Raw genomic sequence first — 21,876 nt, 5'->3', positions numbered from 1 at the left:
TATTAACATCTAAGAAGTTTACTCTCTTAAAATTTAACATTTTAGCTGATTATTCAGCTTCATAACATGATTATTAGATCTATTTTGCATACCAAAATAGATGCCTTGTGAGATCCTATATGCAATAAGATGATTTTTTTCCTGACAGCTAGCTTGCATTGCCTTATTTATACTCTGCATTTTAGTGTTTACTGAAAATGGCCTGTTTGGAGACTAAGCTGACCAAAGGAAAAAACTAACCATACTTGGGCACTTGCTGTTAACTTTCTTTTTGAAGATGCTTCTTCTGCTCACTGTGTGTGAACTGTGATGTAGCACGTCACACGTTTCTCTGTAACCTCATAGACGTATTTCGGTATTCCTATCCTCTGAATTTCTTTCAATGTTAGGTAACATCTGCGAGAGGTTCTGACTTAAATTTTCTTGTTCTGTGGTGGGCTGAAGTGCATAGGTGAGTGTGCGTGCGTACCTGAACACATAGGTCTGTGTAATGCAGATGGCAGGTCCATAGGCCCTTCTGAATATATTTTATTTTGGTACAGAATTGGCAAGCGGTCTAAAAATTCTTGAGCACAGGATCACAGCTGCCAAAACCCTGCTGCTCTGTAGTATAGGTTCCACCAGTTTGAGGGGGGAGAACCCTCTTGCTCTTTGGCCCTGCTGGACTGGCCCACTGTAGTCAGGGTGTATTTTCCAAGTGAAGCTTGACAAACTGGTTCTTAATTCTCCTGTCCTCTCAGCACTACAGAATTACAAAACTGAAGCTTCACTCTGTTTGATGTGAAGGAAAGTAAGTCTGGCATGACTGGAGTTTGGAAGTCCAGCACATCGATATCTTATGGGAATTGAATTCTGGATAACACAGCCACAAACAGAGGAGCAGAGACCTGATCTTGAAATAAGGTTTCTTTCACAAAAAATGTAATGGAACTAACTACGCAATTATAGTTTATTTTTGAAATTATGAGAGCAGACAGTATAAGGAAAGAAAGGAACACATCTGCAGCAAGGCTGGAACTTTCTCTGTACCCTTCTAGCGCTATCCCAAGGTTATCCTAAATAATCTGTTCACCTCTAATAAGAAATTATGATCTGGATAAAAGCAGAATAAAATCTTCTTTATTTAATTTTTCAGGTCATCACACTAATCACAGAAAGGAGTACAAAGCAGCCTTGATGAAAGGCACAGGCTGTTAATCAGCTCTGTCGGTCCTTCCTCCACATTTCACCAGTCCCACCCATAGAGCAGGTGGGAGCCTTGGGTTCATTTCTTGGTAGGTGCACATGTTTCTGCAACACTGCTGCACTTGGAAACGGCAAAAGTTTCCGATTTGGGTTTCTTTGTCGCAGAAAACTCTGTTGTGAGGCATTTTCAAGGGAAAATACTGGATTTTTAGAGACCTTTTAATAATCCAGAGTAGTCCAAATTGGCATGCCAGTCCTTCCTGGCATGGGGAGTGTAGAAGCGGAGAACTATTGGGAAAGAACTGGGGCAGGTGAACATATTTTCCTGTTGGTTTTTCTGCACAGGGCTGGACTGACTCGTGGGTGGCTGTATTTTGAATTTTTTTTATTTTATACCGGCCGGGCCCGGGGCACCCTCAGAGCTCGCCGGAAGTGGCTCCGCGCCGGCAGGGGGCGCTGCGGAGCCTCGCGCGGTGTGGCGGGAACTGGAGGGGCTGGGGGGGGAACACAGTGTGTGGGGGGGTCGGGGTGTGTTTGGGGGCTCGGTGTGTTTGGGGGCTCGGTGTGTTTGGTTGGGTTTGGGGGGTCCGTGTGTGCGTGTTTGGTTGGGTTTAGGGGGGTCAGTGTGTGTTTGGTTGCGTCTGGTGGGGGTCGGTATGTGTGTGTTTTTTGGGGTTGGTGTGTGTTTGTGTTTGGTCACGTTTGGGTTTTTTTTTCATTTTTCTCTTCTGAGAAAGGTTTTATCTCTGTTCCCTTCTTGCATACATGTTTCTCAGCTAAAGGACTCTCACCTGTTTTTTTTAAGAATGATTAAATACGGTCAAGAGACTTTTTCCTCTGGAAGAAGTATGTATTTGTATATACTATGTATTCCTCAGGCATTGTTTTTTTCTTGAATAGCCTCACTGATAGGAGTCAACATCATTTATAGGCCTTGGAACTGTATCAGAGGCTCAGCTTACTAAAGACCACACAAACATCTGTGTGGATCAAAGCAAAACAGACCAGTCAGAGTCAAGGCAATCCTGCTGCAGAGCTAGATCACTGCTGCATACTATGATATTTTTCGTTCTTTTCTTAGACCACTTATTATTTTTTAAGAAGATTATTGAGGGGTTTTCCAAAGAAATTATTGTCCTGGAGCCTGCCCACGCAGGTATCTGTTCAGCTGAGGATTTAAAGGAAGGAATTTCAACATTTCTGTCTCCTAAGGCTTCAAGTGCAGCTTTTAAAAAAAATGGTACTACTAATGTCCATTCCAAAGAGAATGCTTCCAAAGAGAAGCAGCAATACCCTGCTGATTCTTTTTTTACTAGTTTGGATAATGGCACGGGGATGCCAGGCTGTTGTCTTGTACTTTTTCCAGCACAAAGTGAAGAAGTGCAAAAATACTAAAGCAGCAGATTTCAAGAGATAGACAAGGCAAAAGAGGCATCTTCCAGATTTCCCTGCTTGAGATACTTCATACTCTCTTAATTGCATGGTGCTCTGCCTCGTTAGTTTCTTGCTACAAACATTTTATTGGAAACTTAGTAAGATTTTGCTATCTTTGAAGACTATGCCCTTTTCATTGTCTAAAAAAGCTAGAAGATAAGGGCTTTAATCTACAGTGGGGATGGAAAAAGACAATTTTTGTCAGACATGTCCTTGTGCCTTTTTTTATTTTTCTGTCAGGCTTTTCACATTTGGCATACACGTTCTTGATTTTACCAGAGAGGCTTAGGATCACTTATCACTCTAATATCCACAGCTGGTATCAGAGGACAAATTTCAGGTAGTTCTATAGAAGTTCAGTGTGTGGGCAGGAGCTTCTGACTAATTAAAGAGGAATGCTAATAATCATTGGCATTTAGCTGTCCACTTAGCGTAGGCAGTAAATGAATGGAGCACAGAAGCAGACTTTTAATTTTTTTATTTTGCTTCCTGACTGCATAATCCCTTTAATCCTTCACTATCAGAGGTTTTTATTAATTAAATGGAATCTCTGCAGGCTCAGTGATTCACATTTCAGGGCAAATAGGTGTATTTAACAGGGAAAGTTGGCATAGGTCTTAGTGGGTAGGTTTAAAGCAGTTCTTTCAAGGTTATTTTGGAAATGAGTGAAATGAATGTGTGTTTCTTGGCAGTCAGCCACATAGAATCTTCCCTTTGCTGTTTAAGAGCTGAATTCCAGCTTATCAGAGAATTCCCAGTGCAAGCATTAACTGATTTCTCTGTGATGATTGATTCTGACTGGAGGGAAAGCTGTCCCTGGGAATGGGAGTGACCAACAGGAGCAGGAATTAACAAAGGTGAAGGAAGCAGATATCAGATCTTTGTCTTCTGATTTGGCAAGTTGAATGTTTCTGCTACACTGAAACTAAGTAATGGGAGCAAAATGCTCTTTCCTCCAAGAAGTCCTGAGGCATATTTATAAGAAAGTTTTGAAGAGCAGTCTGTATTTAGTTGGATACTCTTATTCCTTTGCTTTGTATGCGTCTTTTACGAGTAAGGCTTGTAACAGACAGTACCAACTGGTTACTTTTGAGCAGAGTCTGCAGAAGAGATTTGGAAATAAGAAAAATCTACCTGTGCTTGTCAGAGTGGGATTAGGACCTGTATCACACAGAAAAGATATATATCTGGTGAGCTTGTTCTAGCACAGTCCTGTATTTCCTCTTTATGTTCCTGCTGTGCAGCTCCTTTCCTGTAATGTTCAGAAGAACTGTATTCTGGTGAAGGATGTATAAGAGCAGGAGAAGAAACGAGAAGAAACGCTGCAGATCTTTGCAAAGAACAACCCTCCAAATAGCTTTTAGATGCCATTTATGGTCTTAAAGGTCTTTTCCAACCTAATGATTCCATGATTCCTGCTCTCATTCCATCCATTTCTCCGTTAGTTCCTGTGACAATCCTCCTTCCTTAAGTTGGAGAGGGTGATGGGGAGGTGTTTCTGGCTGTTAGTAACTGCTCAGCTCTATCCTTGGCCTTTTCAGCTGGGTAAGTTTTTACAAAGTCTAGACAAGATAGTATCCCATCCCAGTATCCATGTAGCTTTTCTAAAAATCCTCTACAAGACAAGCAGGATTTATGCTTAGAAGGAAATAATCCATTGCCAACCACCATATGTGGAAACAGGATAATCCAGGAAGCCTCCAAAGCCATCTTCATTTACTACTTGTTTCTGCCACCATATTCATGTTTTATTTCTATTATGATCTCTTTAGGTGTCTTTAGGAATGACTGGAAGAAGGTGCAGAAAATTATATAAGGTCGGCTATTAGTACTGCCACGGCACAGTAAATCTGTTTCCTGTTCTGTAATTCCCTGAGGCATATTTAAGCATTCTTGAAAAGTACATAATGTTACATGTTACAGCTTCACTATTCCATGTGAGAAGTATTGCGATCATAGCCCACCCTACTGATGAGGGCACAGTGAGATGAAATGACAAAAGAATATGTTACTGCCATATCCACTGGATTGCCTGTTCAGATTCCTATACTCTTTAACTCTCATGTGAAAGAATAGCAGCTTCCTTTTCTCTTACTAGAACTTCTAAGTTTGAGGGAACCCTTAAGCATTTCCTGTGCTTACACCTCTACTTCTCTAAGGTAATATGCTTACTGATGTGCAAGTCAAAATGCTGTATCATTAAGGATGCCTCTAAAGCTGATAATGTAAATGGGGAGTGTGGGGCTTTTGGATCTCTTTACCCTTCTGATGAGATTGTTGCTTGATAAGACAAGTATGGTGCTGAGCTGCAATGTTGCAGCTCCTCTGAAGTCAAGAATGGTTTTTTCCCACCCTCCTTTCATATACCTGTTCACTGTATTTTCCATTCTAGTATAAGAAAAATATATTATGCTTTAGATACTTCAGTAAATTTTGCTTTAGGCATGTATGTACATTTACTTTCTATTTCAGAGTTTCTCTAAAATTTGTATGAAGGTGCACTGAGTAAAGTAGTGTGATACCTTGTTTTTTCTTTTTGTCTTTTTGCCTGCTTACAGGCTTGTATAGTGTTCTCTTCAGGTTAAATGGTTTACACTTGTTCTAAATGCAAAGTATCAAAATATCAATGTTGTGAATACTAGAAGGATTTATTTAAATGTAAATGTTTCTCAGGTCTATAGTGTTGTAACTAAAGGCAAATTGTCTCACCTCTCCACTCACATTCCTCTTTTCTTCCAGAACTGTGTTTGTTCTAAACCTGCTGAAATTCTTGCGTGCAGGAGAAAGGTGAGCTAAACTAACCTTAGATTTGGTTTAAAACTGACTTAAGTGGGTAATGCAGATATTTTATTTCAGTTTTTAAATGGCTTGTTTCAGTTTGGATTATGTAGCCTGAGAGTAGATGTAACAGTTTTAAGATGCACTATGATAAGTCATCCTTAAATTGAAGTAGGTGTCTTTGTATGGGGTTTTGCACTTGCTAAATCAAATAAAACTTATTTTCTTAATGCAAATAGAACAGGAGAGATTTTCCTTAGTTTCAGCGTGTGCTCAGCTGGTGGTTTTGCTTCATTGAAGCACAATCCAGTTTGGTTCAAAATATTGCAGGAATAGTCTGATGCTTTGAACTGGCAGGCACCCAGGATCTAGAAGGTGAAAGGGAACACAGTAGGTGATATCATAACAAACTCCTGCCAAAAGCATGTTAGAGGGAAATTCCGTTTTCTTTGTAGACGGTATTAAACATTCTTATTTACAGTGAGGGCAATTATAGTATCCAACGGCTGTTTTCATGCCAGTTCCAGGGACAGAAGGATCCTCAGCCATGTGTTCCTGATGCACAGCTAAGACAAAACCTGTGGAACAGAGAAGCTTCTCTTACAGTCTCTGAAGAAAGCACTGTATCAGGGAAGGCTTTTTCATCGCTGAGAGAGGGACTGAGGTAATAAAATAAGACTTTGTATAATTTTATAATGAAATTTACCTTAACTTTTTGTCACCTATTTAAAATGCAAGTGGAGTGGTACAAGTTGCGTGTTTAATACTATTTTCTGTGTGTGGACCATCTCCTCAAAGGTTTTTATATCATCAGTGTTAGTATCAGAATGACTGTCAGAGAAAACTATGCTTCTATCCTATGAAGGATCTGATAGAAAGACTGAAAATAAGAAATCACATTCTGCTTTAAAAAATTATATGATGTGTACATGTTATAGAGGAGCCATTACAGTTTCTGAGCATTTATCATCCAGTACTATCAGGCACAGAAACACCTGTAGAAGAAAGGAAAGTGAGAAACAGAAAACCTTTTGCTATGAACCTTTTACTTGCTTTAGCCATGCAACTCTTGTAAGAAATTATGGAGCTAAGATGTGTGACAAATACAGTTTTAATTACTGATGCCACTACTAACTATGGCAGGAAATGGTGCTGGTTCTGGAAGCAATAAAAAAGCAGCAGACTCCCCTGCTTTTACTTATCTTTAAAGAGAATTTGTCTCCCTTTTTCCATGCCTTCAGAACTCTGCCTGACATCACCTGGGCCTCCACACATGGTCTGGCAAAGGCAGCACCTTCTGACTTCCAAGAAAAACAAATGGAAACACAAAAAGCTTGCATCTGGCCTGTTACCTCATCCTGGGCCACCTGGGCTGCTTGAGAGTCATCATGGCATTCCCAGTTCCTTTTTGCATGCTACATAATAAATTAAATGACTGTCGAGAAAAGAGACATGCACAGAAAGCAGACAACACTTAGAGCTCAAAGAGTTTTCATGGCATCACAGAGTGGTTTGGGCTGGAAGGGACCTTAAAGCTTATCCAGTCTCACCCCTTGCCAGGCGCAGGGACACCTTCCACTAGACCAGGTTGCTCCAAGCCTCATCCAACCTGTCCTTGGACACTTCCAGGGATCCAGGGGTAGCCCCAGCTTCTCCAGGCAACCTGTGCCAGGGCCTCACCACCCTCACAGGGAGGAATTTCTTCCTAATATCTAATCTAAATCTCTCCTCCTTTAGTTTAAAACCATTCCCCTTTGTTCTGTCACTATCTGCCTGTGTACAAATGCAAGAACAGTGTTCCCTTGTGCTGAAATCACACAGAGAGGAAACCACCCTTTACGTGACATATTGGTGGGTTTTCATTCTATTTTTTTAATAACATTTACTGAAGAAATAAAATACTTGGGGTTTCTAAAAGGTTAAAAATGGTGTTGCAAATGCCATGACTCAAACATTTTTTTCTCAAGACCAAAGTAACAGTAATTGATCAGAGAGACAGATAGCATCTGATGTTAAAATCTTTCCAACCTCAGTTACAGAAATAGTACCAGAAAGTTATCACATGTAGAACTGCAACATAGGTACAGTTTACATCACCTAAAAGATCAAAGCTGAATGATGTAGGACTGAAGGTGGTGCAGTCCAGCTGCTCAGTAACAGCTATTTCTAAGATCAAGTCAACCACAGCTTCTCAGTGTTTCCACTGCCTCCCTTAAGCCAATCAGTGTAACACACCAGCAGATGCAAGCAATGGAACACTTTGTAGCTCTAGATTTTTATGGCTTCCTCAGGCACCATTAGTGAGGGACCAGAAAGCCATTCTGCCCTTCCATTAGAGCTTTTAAGTGCTGTATTTCTACATGTAGATCAAGAACCACTTCTTAGAATGATTCTTAGCCCTAGAGAAAGAAAGTCAGCAAACTAGATATTTTTTATTTATTTTTATTTTTTTAAGAGATGGAAAAGGTGCACTTTTTTCTCAGTGGCTGGGCTATTTGGGACTCTGACACTCAGATTCTGATAACCTCTCTATTTACATAAACAGGTTCTTGTTCTGTATTCCAAAAGAAAATTCAAATGTGGATGACTTGGACAGTTCAATTTCTAGTTCACCAAAAAATCTCTGAATTCTGTGGATTTGCCACGGTCCTGATCTTCACCTTGTTCTTCCTCAGGAAAGCGGCAGCTGCAGGTGTCATCTTCCTGGATTGACTGTTCAGGTGTGATATGCACTGAAGAAAAAGAAAAGAATCACAGAATCAACTAGGTTGGAAAAGACCCCTGAGATCATCGAGTCCAATCTCTGACTGAACACCACATTGTCAACTAGACCATGGCACTGCGTTTTTTGTCCAGTTGTTTCTTGAACACCTCCAGTGACAGTGACTACACCACCTCCCTGGGCAGCCCCTTCCAATCTTTAACAACCTATTTTATGAAGAAATTCCTCCTGATCTCGAACCTGAACATCCCCTGGCACAGCTTGAGGCCATTTCCTCTTGTCCTGTCATCTGTTACTTGGGAGAAGAGCCCAACTCCCACCTTGCTACAACCACCTTTCAGGTAGTTGTAGAGTGTGAGATGGTCCCCCCTGAGCCTCATTTTCTCCAGGCTAAGCCCCCACAGCTCTCTCAGATGCTCCTCATGGACTTATACTCTAGATCCTTCCCCAGCTTTGTTGCCCTTCTCTGGACTTAATCCAGCACCTCAATGTTTTTTCAAGTGAGAGGCCCAGAACTAGACAGATGTCCTCTTTCCCCATCTTATTTCACCATTCCTCAGTCACAAGTTCAGGAAGTCAGAAAGAAAAAAATCTTCCAAATGATTCTATAATCTGAAATTATTCCTCTACAGCATATAAATCTGATAAAACTAATTTATCATACTTTGTTTCCTCTAATTCAACAGGACCTCTAATGCTCTGTTTGCCATAGCAATGAAAGGAAGACAACATGGAGAAGTTAGATTTTTGGACTGCTATTGTCTCCTGTATTCAGAATCACACTAGAAGATTAAGACCTTATCCTTAGGACAGGGGAGAAGAAGAGAGAGAGAGACAACCCCTCAGAAAACCAAACAAGCCAACTACAAACTACGTTGAATGCAATTACACTCCATCTTTGTGCTGAACTCTTGAGCTTCCTCAGCGTTTATTAGCTCTCAGAGGGCAGTGTTGGATTCAGGCTGCCTCTGCACCTGTGTAGCAGCACATCCTGACTGATACCTCCTCTTCTACCACAGCCAGAGCTCCAAGGCGCTCACTCCAGGCCATGCGTACTGTTTCTAAGCAGAGAGCACTCGAAAATGTTATAGCCACAGATGCCAAGGATGGTACTTGAAAGTAATAAACTGAACTGACCCTTGACAGGATCAGCAAGGCTCAGGTGAGCTTTTTCACCTCCCACGAATACTTCACTTGAAGGGATAAGGAAGCAGTTTGCAGAACACCCACAGTTAAGTAAGTGCCTTCTGCAGTAAAAATTCCAAAACTGTTTTCCCTTCAGTTGTTTCTGACTTACGAGGCCAAAAAACCCGAAGCTATTGCAACTGTCTTTAAAAGACAATTAACCTGGATTCCTGACTTCTCTCTAGTTTCATAAAGAAAACTGAAGAGTGCATTTATCTTACTTTTTTTGAAGACAGCGTGTAGTTTCTTTTTCTGCCAGACACCGAAGCATATGCACAAAGGTAGCAGGAACACTATGCACAACAGCCCAGCTACGGTGAGAAAAATCCTGATAATGTCTGTCTGGAGATCCTTCCCTAGGAATTAAACAACATTCTCTTAAGAGTTTTAACAGAAAAAAATTCTACTGCCCTTGAGTTAGCCGACAGCTTTGTCTCCCACTCTGCTTCTAGCTAAGTCTGCAATACTGGAAATGCATAGAAGAAAGGACTCTTGCTTTAAATGGAAAGTGAACGTATGTTTCAAAGTAGGTCACAATTCTTTAGCTCTTTAAGCAGCATTGTACAATGACTCACCTGGCCCAGTGATAGAAAATGGAATTGCAAGTGATGTGGTAGGTAGAGTAGTGACTAAAGTGCGATTAACTGAAGTGTGTTTGCAAATGACATCTTTTTCTGCAGTTCCAGGCTCCAGTATCTGGTTTGTAGAGCACCTGAAAGACATTTACAGCAGAACAGGGAAAAGAAAAAAAGCTACAGAAAAAAATCCAGTAAAGTGTAATAGCTGTAGCATTTAGATTACATACTTTGTCCAGTTTTTACAGGAGCCATTGGGCTGATCATTAAAAGTTCCATACTGGCAAGTCTGGCAACCTTCAACAGACAAGGACAGGTAAATTTGTACAAGATAAACATTTAAAACACAACATGTGAAACGTTATTTTTGCCTGCTTGTACAATGACTCTAATCAACATTCACATAATTACTATTTCATAAGCTGCTCTGAGTATGTAAGATAAGTCTTTCCCTGTGAGCCACGGACCAGTACAGTACTCAGCTACAAAGCCAGGTTATTTGGCACAAGATGCCACAAACCACGTCTAAGTCGGGAGTTCACAGCTTGGTCTTCCTCATGCCAGTGACAAAGGAGCTGTCATGCCAAGGAAACTAACTGGTGCAGGATTTGAGCCACAGTAAGGCTCAGACTTTGGTGGGTTTGTCCACTGCTGTGCTCGCTCCGCACTCCATGCATACTGTTCAGCAGCAGCAGCACATTTTATCTTGCGAGGTCTTTACTCCAGCTGCTTCTACAGTATTCAAGAGACTGTGCAGTAAGCGTGTCTAGTGCAGTAAGCACAGAGGCTTTCAGCTGGTGGGGGAAGGTAACCTTACCGTTCCCGGTGCTCTCTTGGCCCACACTACAGCTTCGGTCGCAGTGGGTGCAGCCATCGCCACTGCAGCGATACCCGTCCTTGCACGTGCATTCAGCATCGCTTTTTGAGGAACACTCTTTTAAATACTTGAATATTCCTGGAACGGGAAAACGAGTCTTAGGTTACGGATTCGTGCATGCCCAGCGTGATGCAGCAAAGGCTCGGGACCTTTGCTCTTACAAAAATCAGGCTGGTAGTTTCAGCGAGAAGCCCCGCAGACGCGTGGAGTTATTTAGCGTATCACCCCGCGGGCAGGTGCCAGCCAGGGCAGGTGCCGTCGTTGCCACGGGAAGTCATAGAGGGGCTGCCGGTACCTTCGCACTTCCGACAGAGTTTGCAAGCGCTGCGTCCCGCCGCGCTGGAGAAGGTGCCGGCCGGGCACTGCCGGCAGGATGCGCCCGCGCCCCGCCTGCAGCCCGCGCTCTCCACGAACGTACCTGGGGGCCGAGACAGAGAGTGGCTGCCGCGGGGCCGCGTCCGGCGCCCCGAGCCCCGGCCCGGCCCGGCCCGGCCCTTACCTGCAGGGCAGTCGGCTACGCACGGCAGCGCGGCCGCGGGCCCCGGGCTCAGCGCCAGTGCCAGCAGCGCCGCCGGCAGGAGCACCTGGCCCGCCCGCGCCGCTGCCATGGGTCGGTGCGTGGCGGCGCGGCTCGCTGGAGTGCGCGCGGGGCGCCGGGCGCCGGCCCTTAGCGGCCGCCCCCGGGGGGTTTGGCTGCGTCATCCCGGGGGCGGCGGGGAAGCCCAGACCTGGCGGGGGCTTTCCGGACCCCACCCGTGGCGCGACCCCCAGGCTCTGCCGGGCAGCGCCCGCAAAGCCCTCTCAGCGGTGCCGGGCAGCGCTCGCGCTCCCCCACGGGGGCTTCCCGGCGAGTCCCGCGCGGAATCCCCAGGAGGCGGAGGGTGAGGGAGGCGGGGCCGGCGCGGGCCGCGGCGGGGGCAGACCGCAGCAGTGAGCGGAGATACCGCGTCTGAAACCACATGGCCATGAGTCGCAGGAACAACCGAGAACCGCGGTCGGACAGCGAGTCCCACCCCGCTCGCGGACCCGCCCGGGACGCGGAAATGCAGCCGCGAGTGAAACGCTACAACCTCGGCAGGATGCAAGCGCAGCCCCGCCCCCTGCGGCTCCCCGCGGCCAATCCCCGGCGCTGGCGCTGACTCGGGGGGGGGGCGGAGCGCGGCGAGGGGTGCGCGCAGGGCCGAGGAGGGGACGTGGAAGAGTTGTCCAGAGTGCGTTGTAAATGACAACCGAGCGCGCCTCCTATGTGTGCGTGCCCGGCACACAGACGGACAGAGCAAGGACCAGCCTGTCGAGGGTTCTGAGCGGAGCCCTGTGTGGGCAGCACACAAACCATCCTGTGCCGGGAGCTGCAGCCCGCACCCATTCCAGGAGAGCCCCCAGCAAAGTCCTTCCCTGTGCGTGACCTGGACTTGAGCTGCTCTGTCGGAGCCCTCCTGAGCCCAGCACCAGGGAACCAGAGCGGGTCTGCCAGCACCTGCGAGCACAGGTTTTACACAATAGGGCTCTGCAGCTAAAGAGCTCCGTTAGCAGCTCTGTCCTTCAAAATACTGAAACTTCTTAAAACCAGAGGCAACATCGTCCTTGAGCCTTGGGCATTTCCCGTGTACCGGGAGCCTCAGGAAACAGTAGTGTTTCGGGTGGACGTTTCGGGTAGAGCCCGGAGAAGAGCAGCGGCTCGGTTCTGCGCTCTGTCCGTGCGGGGCTGCCGGAGAAGCAGCAGCAGCAGCTCGGGTCGCGCTGCCGTAGGAAGGTGACGCTGTCACGGTGGTGAGCACCGGACCGCTCTCTGAACCTGCGACCTGAGTGACCGTGAGAAAAGCGGAACGCGTTGGAAACGGAACAGGAGGGCGGGCGAGAAGCGGGGAGGGGCCGCGGCGGGCACAGCGCGGGCGGGGCCGGGGCGGGTTCTCTCAGAGCCGCCCGCGCCCCGGCTGAGGTGAGTTGTGGCTGCTGCCGCTCCGGTCGCGTTGCAGGCCTGGCTGGCGGAGCCCCCGGAGGGCGGCGGGGGGACTCGGGGCCGCCTGGAGAGGCCGGGGGGGGGGCTCGGCGGCCTGTCGGAGTTGCCCCGCTCTGGCGGCCCAGCAGGCCCGACCCCCCCCGCCGTGCCAGCCCCGCCGCTCGCGGCCTTCTGCCGGCCCTTCTGCGTCAAATGGCGCCGCGTCCCAGAATAAATAGATCAGTGTGTAGGGACCTGGCCTTCTGTACGGCTGGCGGAGCTGGTGAGCCGTAGACCCTCCCCTGCCTCTGTTAGCGGGCTCTGTGGTCGGGGCGTTGAAGGGTGTGATTTTTTTAAAGGCAGCCGCCTTAGAGTTTCTGATTCAGCCGTGTGCCACAAGCCACCATCTCCATTAAGGAACATGTACCCACGCAGGGAAATACGTTCGCTGATAGGTTTGAGGCATGTGCCGTTCATGTGCTGGCACTGAGGAGCAAATGCAAGACTGGTATTTACTACGTGTAGGTAGCTTGTAAAATGAATTAGCTATTAGGTCTGTGTAACATGGTTCTGCCTTCTCAAAAAGAGTCTTTCCCTGGTAGCATTTACAGCAGGACAGCTATTTACATATGGACCCACACGAAGAACAGTACTAATGCTCAAGAATTTGGCAGTGTTTTACAATAAATGTCTTAAGGCAGTAGGGAGAGACTGCATTTTGCTAAATTAGGGGAAAGAGCAAAGGTTTCAGGATAAGGTGCCTATTTGCATCTAAAGAACTAATGAAATAAAGGAATACAAACTATGATGTATTTTTCTTCAATAAAAAGCAAATGCAGTGTTTCTATGTTGTGGCTAATCAGAGAGTCTTTTGCTAATTAGTCAAATTTATATGAAAATTATTTTGCAAAATCAATGTGTGTCTTCAAGACAAGTTATTAAGAAGCTCTAGGTTGTCCTAAAGTTATTACTAATAGCTGTGATTTGAGTATATTTGCTCAGTTGGCTTTGCATTGACAGTACATAAAGTACATAAAACTAGGATTTGACACTAAGTGAATTAGTCTGCTTGGGCTGGTTCTGCATGCTGCAGGGTGTTCTACTGTATATTACTGCATTCTAGAAATAACATCTTTCTAAATGAGGCTAACAATAGGGAGTAAACTTGAAAATAGATGGAATTGAAGCAGGGTAAGAGGATGGTTTTCTTTCATGTAGGCAACTAAAATGTGCATCACAGTTAATGAAGAGCTCTCAGGTGCTACATGCATTTCTGAATGGAAGGTCCTTTTTTTCCTATAAGACAAAAATCTCTTCTAGAGGGGTGACCTGTGAAATGCCTTCTCACATCATGGATGCTTTTGCAGACTTCAGTCAGACCAGTATGCGTTAATGGGTATTTTACATGATGTAAAGTAACTTAAACTTAACCTTCAAATGGAAATTTGTCCCTTCACCTCAACTTGAATTTAGAAGCTAAAAAAAAAAAGTCTTAAGCCTGGTTTGTTCCATTTGCTAAATTCTGTGGTCTGCTCCCCCATCACACGTGGGCACACACATTTTTTCCCCCATAAAATTGTGAAATACCCAGAAAATCTGTTTCTGAGGTTTTGCAAGAGCAGTGGTCAAGTCATTGTAAGTCACAGGAAACTCTTCGTGAAGCATGGTATGTGGAAAATAAATACCAGACATGAGGTCAAAGCTCATGCAAGCCCTTTTTATAAATGCTGACCTGGGTAGGAGTCAGTAGTCTTGGTGTGAGTGAGGGTGTGCAAACTGAAAACAATTCTGCCACCCACCTTGAACCCTTTTCTGGCAGACACAGGTCATGTAAGGTCTTGATTAGGCCAAGCTGCTTCCTTATCTGATGCTGATGTGCTGTGCCTCCCACTGCACAAGTGCCTTAATCTCTTAGTATCATAATGCATTTTTTTTTAAAAAGCTCTTTAGTTAAACAGAACTGTTAAGAATATTGATTAAAGCTACTGAACTATTTTGAGTTGGTTTAAGTGAAAGATAATGCAAAAATGCAAATAACTCATTGTTAAGTTTCAGCATCAGGAAGGATTTGTACTAGAACATTTGCTTTCTAACCACGTTGTCTTTTTCTACCCTCCTCAGCCCCTCCGTTCACAACCATCTCAGCTAACAGCAACCCCTCAAGATATGGCCTCGAAAAGAGCATTGGTGATTTTAGCAAAAGGGGCAGAGGAAATGGAAACTGTGATCCCTACTGATGTTATGAGAAGAGCTGGGGTGAGTACATCGACAGTGAGAAATCTCTTTGTGAGTGTGTGGTCAAGGGGAAATCTTTGCCTCAAGTTGATGTTCATTGCTAGGAGTTCAGTGTGTAATTTGTTGTGTGAGGTGAAAATTTCCCCTACCACCTTACTGTTTAGCAAATGCTTGTTCCATGCCCCTACTAAGTATGCTTGACAATTGACATTTGTGCAAAAGGTAGACTTTCAAAGTAAGAGTCCAGTGTGGACTAGAGCGAATGTTTCAAGTAAATCTGTCAGAAAACATGGCTACTTCTATGCATAGTAACAGAAAGTACTTTTTTTTCTAGGGGTCTGAAAAGCTCAGTACATTACAACTCATGACATTATGTAGCTTTTCCTGACCTACTTTTAAAATTCTGTTAACTAGAGTTTGGCTGTTGCGATTCCTCATGATGTTTGTTACCTTGCAGCTGTAGTAGTACATCTCATTAGGTATGAAAATAATATTTTAAATTAGTACACCAACTTCGCTTGTGTAGAAATGACTAAACTGCTCCCATCACCTCATCACTGTACACCCCATTTTGGCTGTCATAAGAGGAACAAGCTTGTCTGCTTGTTTAGTGAATGTGAGCTGTGCCATGCATATCTATGATGTTATGACCAGGCATCTAAAAGTCAAGGGAGGAAAGTGAACATGCCATAAGTGTGTTTGAGAGTGGCTTGAGCCTGCAAAGAGACTTCAATTCATTATCTGATCTACTTAGTCTGGCTCTCCTGCATTGTATTATTTGTTTTGTTTATAGCCTGTGGGATCAGATAGTCTCTATATGTCCTGTTTGAAAAGTTGAACTGTTAAGAGTTATTTGTCTACTTCAGGTGAATATCACTCATTACTGCGTGCGCTTGGACTTAATCATGGTTTGTGGGAGCTTAAGTGTTCCCTGGGTTGTGACAGCTTTCAGTAGTGCTTTGCTCATTCTGTGTACTATTTAAGAACTAATATAGAAGAAAAACACCCTAAATTCTTGATTTATCATGATATATTTGTTCTTCTCCTAGATAAAGGTGACTGTTGCAGGCCTAACAGGAAAAGAACCAGTGCAGTGCAGTCGAGATGTCTTCATTTGTCCTGATGCTAGTCTTGAAGAAGCCAGAAAAGAGGTTGGTCATCACCTTGATCTAATATAGTGGCCAAAATAGCCTTTCTCACAGCTTCCGAGGTGAATTTGGAAAGCCTGTGCATTACCTTTAGACATATATTGCATGTTGTGTTAGCTCTATGCAGCAGTTAATTACAGAACTGCACATCCCACTGTGCTCCCCTTCAGTGTTGTCCTGGTTCATAGCATGCTCAGTTCAGACAGATCTCTTAATTCTGCACAGGTGTTTGTTTTTGCAAAGCATCAACCCTAGCCCTTTATTTTTCCTGTTAGTTGGCCCAATGAAATACCATAATTTGAATCAACTCCAAAGTTCTGATGGGAAGCTAAACAATGTTATAGTTAGACCTGTACAGTAAGGTTCGAGCAAAACCACTTTACAATGCATTTGCTTGCTGAAGCTCTTAAATGCACTAGGCTTAAGAGTTAGTTCAGTGGCAGACTTTATCAATAATAGGTTCTTCCTGGAACAGGAAACAGTATTTTATTCTGTAATTGGAACTAGTTCTCTGATCATAAAGTGTTGTTCAGTGGAAGAAAAGGTTATTTTGCTTGTCACTTGAATCAGCTGTAGTGGGCTTCAAACAGTATCAATCTCTGTTCAACAGAACAGTTTTATCTTTTGTTTGTTTAGGGGCCTTACGATGTCGTGGTCCTGCCTGGTGGTAATCTCGGAGCTCAAAACTTGTGTGAGGTAAAATTCCGGTATTTTAAAAATTCATAGGCATCTTCATGAGTAGTGGTGGTCTGCGCTTGCTTAGTAATTCTGCAGATTCAGTTCAACCTCTGAAAGTTCTCTTCTGAATGAATCAGTAAACTAAATATCAATTGTCTGAAGCCTTCTTGTGACTATATAGGTGGGACAACTGGGTAAATTCTTGCATTTGAATAAAAATGGAAGAGTGCTCTGTATTGTGGGTAGATCTCTGTTCATAGTCATATGAAGATGAAGCAGTTGCAAATGAAGATTGAATTCCCTGAAATATGAAATTGTCCAAAGCCATGGACTCTCTTCCTTTGCTCAAGAATTCTGTCTGTGGTGCAAAGCTGTTGCAGCGGTGGTATAAATACCTTGTGGAAGGCAGGCAGACAAACAAGTCAGTCTATCAGATAGGATTTAGATGGTATCGCACAGTTTGTAAACCCTGGAATATGAGACAAATATCCCACATAAATCTTTTTAAGAATGATGGAGACTATTTGGAGGTATCTTATGAATACTCTTTCGTGTTTGTCTTGTGAAGCTTTCAGACAACTTTCTATGTCCGTGGGTCAACCAGCTTTTATGTAGTTCAGGTACTTCCTTGCAGTTCCTTCTGATTTCCTTGCTCTTTCCTTGTGGGGCAAATATGTATTGGTTTCAGTGTTTCTCCTTCTTAATGTTCTCATTGCCCTCTGTCCTGAGGCAGGGTGAAGAGGTGTCAATTGGTTTACTGTGTAAACATGTTTATGACTTTGCAATGGAAAATATTTCAGACGTGCTTCAGATAATCAATTCCTAACAATGATTTGTGATATCATTTTTCTTCATACAGTCTGCTGCTGTGAAAGACATTTTGAAGGACCAGGAAAGCAGAAAAGGCCTGATTGCTGCTATATGTGCAGGTGGGTTAACAAGGTGTCCTGCTTTATAAAGCATTTGGATGTTTTGAAGGAGCATGCAGACATTTTCCTTGTCTTAGAAATTTGTGTTCCTGTAATTTAGTAGCAGGGATTTGTACTATATGTGCACCCATCAGCATCAGAATTTTTTATAAATTTAATAGCAAAGAAATCTGTAAAATAATTGCGAACACTTATCGTGCAAGTTCTGCTTGGTTCCCAGTTCTTTCCAGTCAGTTGCATTACTGTCTTTAAAATAAAAAGCGAAAGGTAATGTGCTAGGATTTTTTTACAAAATATATGCTTATTCTGATGATCTTTCTGCAAGGACACAGCACTGGCAGAATATCATTGCTGTAAATTTATCTCACATAACTATTCCTGCCCTTTAGCTTCAGAAAGAAGGCCATACATATAGAGTTACAGTCTCCCCCTTCCTCATCTGAGTCATAGCAAAAGATGGACTTGGTTTGAGGAGAGGTTGTCTGCTTACATATTCTGCACAGCTGGGTATCCAGGTCATTACTTTGTAAGGTATGTATGTAAAAAAGCAAGATGAACAATTGCCAGTACTCCCAACTGATCTAAGAGGCTGGCCTAGGACCCAAAGCTGAGGATGAGGAGGGTGGCAATGAGTGCATAAAAGGCCGTCTAACAGAGTATGTTTGTAGAGTGGATTTTCATTTTTGTTTTCTTGTATGTTGCTGGGGCTTTTTTTTGCTTTTATTCTTCAGCGAGGTGATAGATATGCAGAGTTGTGAACATTCTTGTACTTGGCAATGATAGTCTTCTCTTATCTGTATCTCTTACAGAACAATCCAAATTCATGGTTGCCCACTAAAAGCTTTTGCTGGTAATCAGAGTGGTTAATTTCTTTAGGTATAATATTCTTAGAGCTCTTTCCAGCTCAACACAAAGGAGGTTGTTTCCTGGACTAAATCCAAAATGAGACAAATGCACAGAACTGAAACTCAGATGAGGGAAATCTTGCCTTCATTTTCTTTTGGAATTCCCATAAGGATTTCCTATCAAATGACAACACTTCTTGACACAAACTCAACTCAGGCTAAGAAGGAAGTATGAAAAGAAAAGAGGAAAACTGTTAAAACCAAAAACTTAACAGTTAGCCCATGGTCTGTCCAAAATACTGTTTGGCACACGCTTGCGACATGCAGAGACTTGCTCAAATGAAGTTCTACTTGGTACATCTCTAAAGTCAGGATTTAACAAGGTTGTAAAGTAATTGTAGCTAGTTAATGTTCAGACTGAAATGCAGACCTTTTGTTTCTTAGCGTCAAGCAGTTTTAAATAAAATGTATTATGTGGAAGTGAAATGACCATTGTCCTCCACTCGTTCCAAGGCAGCACAGTCATGGTAGGACAGTGTGGGAGCTGCAATTGAATGCGAGAGATTATACAGCTTGGTTCTTTTTGAGGCTTTTTGCTTCAGAGATGGGGCTGGCATCAGTTTTTATAAAAAGTAGTCTGTCCACAGTGAGCTTTGGACCCTTGAGAGCCTAATGCCTGAATATATGTTCTTAGAAGTGTTTCTAGCAGAAGACAGTTCCTCACTGGTGCAACTTTTTGTCCTTACAGGTCCTACTGCCCTTCTGGCACATGGGATAGGGTTTGGAAGCAAAGTCACAACACATCCTTTGGCCAAAGATAAAATGATGAATGGAGGTATGTAATGACTTTTATGTTTCTCTCCAAACCCTTCTCAGATTTTTTTTTGTTTACCTGAAACCACAATTTAAAGAAAGGAAGATAGCTTTTGTATCTTACTTTGTCTCTTTGAATTTCCTTAATGCTTTCTTGAATGTAATCAAAATCCAACTGAATATGCTAAGACTGTATTTCTAAGCCTATTTCACCTATTTAATAAACAGGGCTGTATTAACATTCTCATCCTTGGGGAAAATACACTGCTGCTGTCATGCTAGGAGCATTTATTGCCTTATCTTCTCGAGGCTGAGCCATCATCTCTTGCCCTTTTGGTTCTTTGCCTCAGTGGTCCAAGCAGCAAACCCCAGGAGCACCTTTCATGATCTCCTGTGAATAGGGCTTTGGTTCTGTGAGCAGCTGATGGATCCACAGTTCTTTCTCCTACCTAAGGGAAGTGGTGGTGAAATGCTATGAAGTCATTCTGTGAACATTAATGAGTCTGAAGGTGAGCAGGAGATGGCAGGGTTCTTCCAATTTCTTCTGCATGTAATTGGCAGAAAAGAAATTTGTGAATAGCTCCACAAAAGCAGTCTGACTTCCAAAAATAAACTCACAGGAACTGACAGGGAGAATGAGTGCTTCTTAATGAGCTTGTAGAATCAGAGGTGCATTCTCATACTATGTGAATGGAGCTACCAGAGCTCCCTGCAGGCCCTTTTCTTCCCTGAGGGCTGCAGGCAGTCGTGGGATGCTTGGAGACAGGCTGGGCCCACACGGGTGGCTGAGGTGCCTTTGGCAGGTAACCTCTGCTCCTCAGCAGAGCCTGTGGCAGGTGAGTCTGTGCTCTGTGGCAGCTGTGGGCACTGTCCTGGAGACTGACCCTCTTTCTGTTGTGTGTCCCCCCCCCAGCACACTACAGCTACTCTGAGAGCCGCGTGGAGAAAGACGGGAACATCCTCACCAGCCGCGGGCCTGGGACCAGCTTTGAGTTTGGATTGGCCATTGTTGAAACGCTGATGGGGAAGGAAGTGGCCGAACAGGTGAAGGCACCTCTAATACTGAAAGAGTGAAACCCTGGTGTGGGACAGGAAGTAGGACAAATTTAGATAGAGAGTTTTATCCTCTGTAGAATAACTGTAAGCTGTACTGTTGTAAATACAATTTAATTTTGGGTGAAATTAGCAACTGTACTTACCTTAACTGGGATACCGTAACAAACCAAAGGTCTTTATCTCTGGAAAAAGATCGTTAGCAAAAAGCTTCATCACAAAAAAGTAGCCAGCGTCTAATAGTCTTAGTTAAGAGAACTCTTGGATGGCATTTAAAAATCACACATGGAAAAATGTTTGCTGAGTAAATAAAAATGAAGCGGCCCTGCTGGTGTGTTGGTACTTCATGTGTTTTCTCCCAACCCAGACCTACGAATCCATTTTGCCACCGTGGCTATCCATGTACTGTTCAAAACAACGTCTGTTTAGATTCTCGCACAGTGTGAGCTGAAATGAGCGCTGGAAAAAGCTCCCTAGGGAGGGCGTCAGGGCCCCAGGCCTGTCAGTGTTCAAGAAGCATTTGGGCAACACTTCTCAGCTATATGGTTTAACTTTTAGGTTGCCCTCTGTGGAGTCAGGAGTTGGTTTTGATGACCTTTGTTAGTCTCTTCCAACTCAGGATATTCTATGATTCAATGACATAGATTATTAAGTTGTAACTTAGAATTAGTTAAAACAATGTTTAGTTTTTTCTGTACAAATAAGGCAAATAACTAGTATTAATTCTAAGACAGTGTGGGACTAAATTAAAAGTGTGAATATACGTACCTTGCCAAGCACCTTAGAGTTCCTACAAGTTGAACATGATACCTTGAAATTTGTCTTCTGTATAAATGATTGCAGATCCATTGAGCTATTTGAGCAGCTAATAATCAGCATAAATCAGGAAGGTTGGATTTGGTAGCATACCACCAGTAGCAGTGCTTCTTTCTGCTTACTATAAATCAGGACTTGCTACAAGCCTAGCTTAAGTGAGCATATGTCATTTTAGAGGAGTTGCTGGGCATGTCTCTGGAAGAAGTAGTGGGGCTATATTCCCATGGGCATTAAGAATTTGGCATCAGTTTTTGTCTTTGCTGCCTTTCTTTTACCAAATAATTCTGCTGTTACCTGGCTCTGTCAGCCATCATGCTTTACAAGATGGCTCCTCATTGGACTCTGAAGTTACCACAGCATCTGGAGATCTGGCTCTGCATACATCTGAAGTACATAATCTGAACTTTAAAAAATTGCTGCATAGGGGCCTTTATGATTGCTTATTTTAATGGGAAACAAGTTCATTCTCAACTACTTCATTTTGGTAATAAAATACATGGATACTTTTGCAAATTTAGAATTTAAAAATGTCTCTGTGTTGCTAATATCTACTGGAAGAACTGCTTCAGCTGTATGCTCTGCCTCTTAATTTGTTTAGGAAATATGTTTCTTTAGCTTTTAAATATGCTCAAGATATGCAAAAAATTGTAATCTATGTAAGATT

At 43.6% G+C, this 21,876-nt stretch overlaps 2 protein-coding genes and 1 long non-coding RNA gene across 7 annotated transcripts; 2 read left to right on the top strand and 1 right to left on the bottom strand.

Annotated features, from left to right (window-relative positions):
• The first annotated feature begins 50 nt into the window (after positions 1-50).
• LOC135425719 (uncharacterized) lies at positions 51-10,229 on the top strand. Its single transcript, XR_010435717.1, has 4 exons — positions 51-1,274; positions 5,359-5,406; positions 5,919-6,061; positions 8,073-10,229. It is a non-coding gene; the product is annotated as an uncharacterized LOC135425719 (long non-coding RNA).
• On the bottom strand, positions 3,185-11,816 carry TNFRSF9 (TNF receptor superfamily member 9). Of its 5 annotated transcripts, none has more exons than XM_064678259.1 (9): positions 11,256-11,815; positions 11,052-11,174; positions 10,697-10,834; positions 10,110-10,176; positions 9,880-10,016; positions 9,526-9,660; positions 8,058-8,129; positions 6,608-6,694; positions 3,185-5,772 (listed from the first exon to the last, which is right to left on the bottom strand). In XM_064678259.1, the coding sequence occupies exons 1-9, from the start codon at positions 11,362-11,364 to the stop codon at positions 5,714-5,716; spliced, it is 927 nt and encodes a 308-aa protein (XP_064534329.1). In that variant the 5' UTR covers positions 11,365-11,815; the 3' UTR covers positions 3,185-5,713. The 5 variants fall into 5 exon arrangements, with proteins under 5 accessions (XP_064534329.1, XP_064534331.1, XP_064534328.1 ...); XM_064678261.1 differs by having other exon boundaries at positions 5,702-5,772; positions 6,608-6,698; positions 11,256-11,814; XM_064678258.1 differs by lacking the exon at positions 3,185-5,772 and having other exon boundaries at positions 6,192-6,694; positions 11,256-11,816.
• Positions 11,817-12,586: 770 nt separating this feature from the next.
• PARK7 (Parkinsonism associated deglycase) lies at positions 12,587-20,724 on the top strand. Its single transcript, XM_064678265.1, has 7 exons — positions 12,587-12,695; positions 14,817-14,951; positions 15,980-16,081; positions 16,715-16,774; positions 17,616-17,685; positions 19,279-19,365; positions 20,257-20,724. The coding sequence occupies exons 2-7, from the start codon at positions 14,862-14,864 to the stop codon at positions 20,415-20,417; spliced, it is 570 nt and encodes a 189-aa protein (XP_064534335.1). The 5' UTR covers positions 12,587-12,695; positions 14,817-14,861; the 3' UTR covers positions 20,418-20,724.
• Positions 20,725-21,876: the final 1,152 nt, after the last annotated feature.

This window comes from Pseudopipra pipra, chromosome 22, assembly GCF_036250125.1.
Source record: "Pseudopipra pipra isolate bDixPip1 chromosome 22, bDixPip1.hap1, whole genome shotgun sequence".
NCBI classification, from domain to species: Eukaryota; Metazoa; Chordata; class Aves; order Passeriformes; family Pipridae; genus Pseudopipra; species Pseudopipra pipra.
The sequence above is the reverse complement of the archived record's forward strand: the minus strand, read 5'-3'. Positions and strand labels throughout refer to the sequence as shown.

What these genes read in the sequence shown, in the direction of transcription:
- PARK7 (XM_064678265.1), top strand. Translation starts at nt 14,862, where the DNA reads ATGGCCTCGAAAAGAGCATTGGTGATTTTAGCAAAAGGGGCAGAGGAA. An exon ending in ATGTTATGAGAAGAGCTGGG is followed by an intron (nt 14,952 to 15,979) that starts GTGAGTACATCG and finishes TTCTTCTCCTAG; the next exon opens with ATAAAGGTGACTGTTGCAGG. An exon ending in GATTGCTGCTATATGTGCAG is followed by an intron (nt 17,686 to 19,278) that starts GTGGGTTAACAA and finishes TTGTCCTTACAG; the next exon opens with GTCCTACTGCCCTTCTGGCA.
- TNFRSF9 (XM_064678258.1), bottom strand. Translation starts at nt 11,364, where the DNA reads ATGGCAGCGGCGCGGGCGGGCCAGGTGCTCCTGCCGGCGGCGCTGCTG. An exon ending in CCAAGAGAGCACCGGGAACG is followed by an intron (nt 10,177 to 10,696) that starts GTAAGGTTACCT and finishes TGTCTGTTGAAG; the next exon opens with GTTGCCAGACTTGCCAGTAT. An exon ending in ACACGCTGTCTTCAAAAAAA is followed by an intron (nt 8,130 to 9,525) that starts GTAAGATAAATG and finishes CTTTTTCTTCAG; the next exon opens with TGCATATCACACCTGAACAG.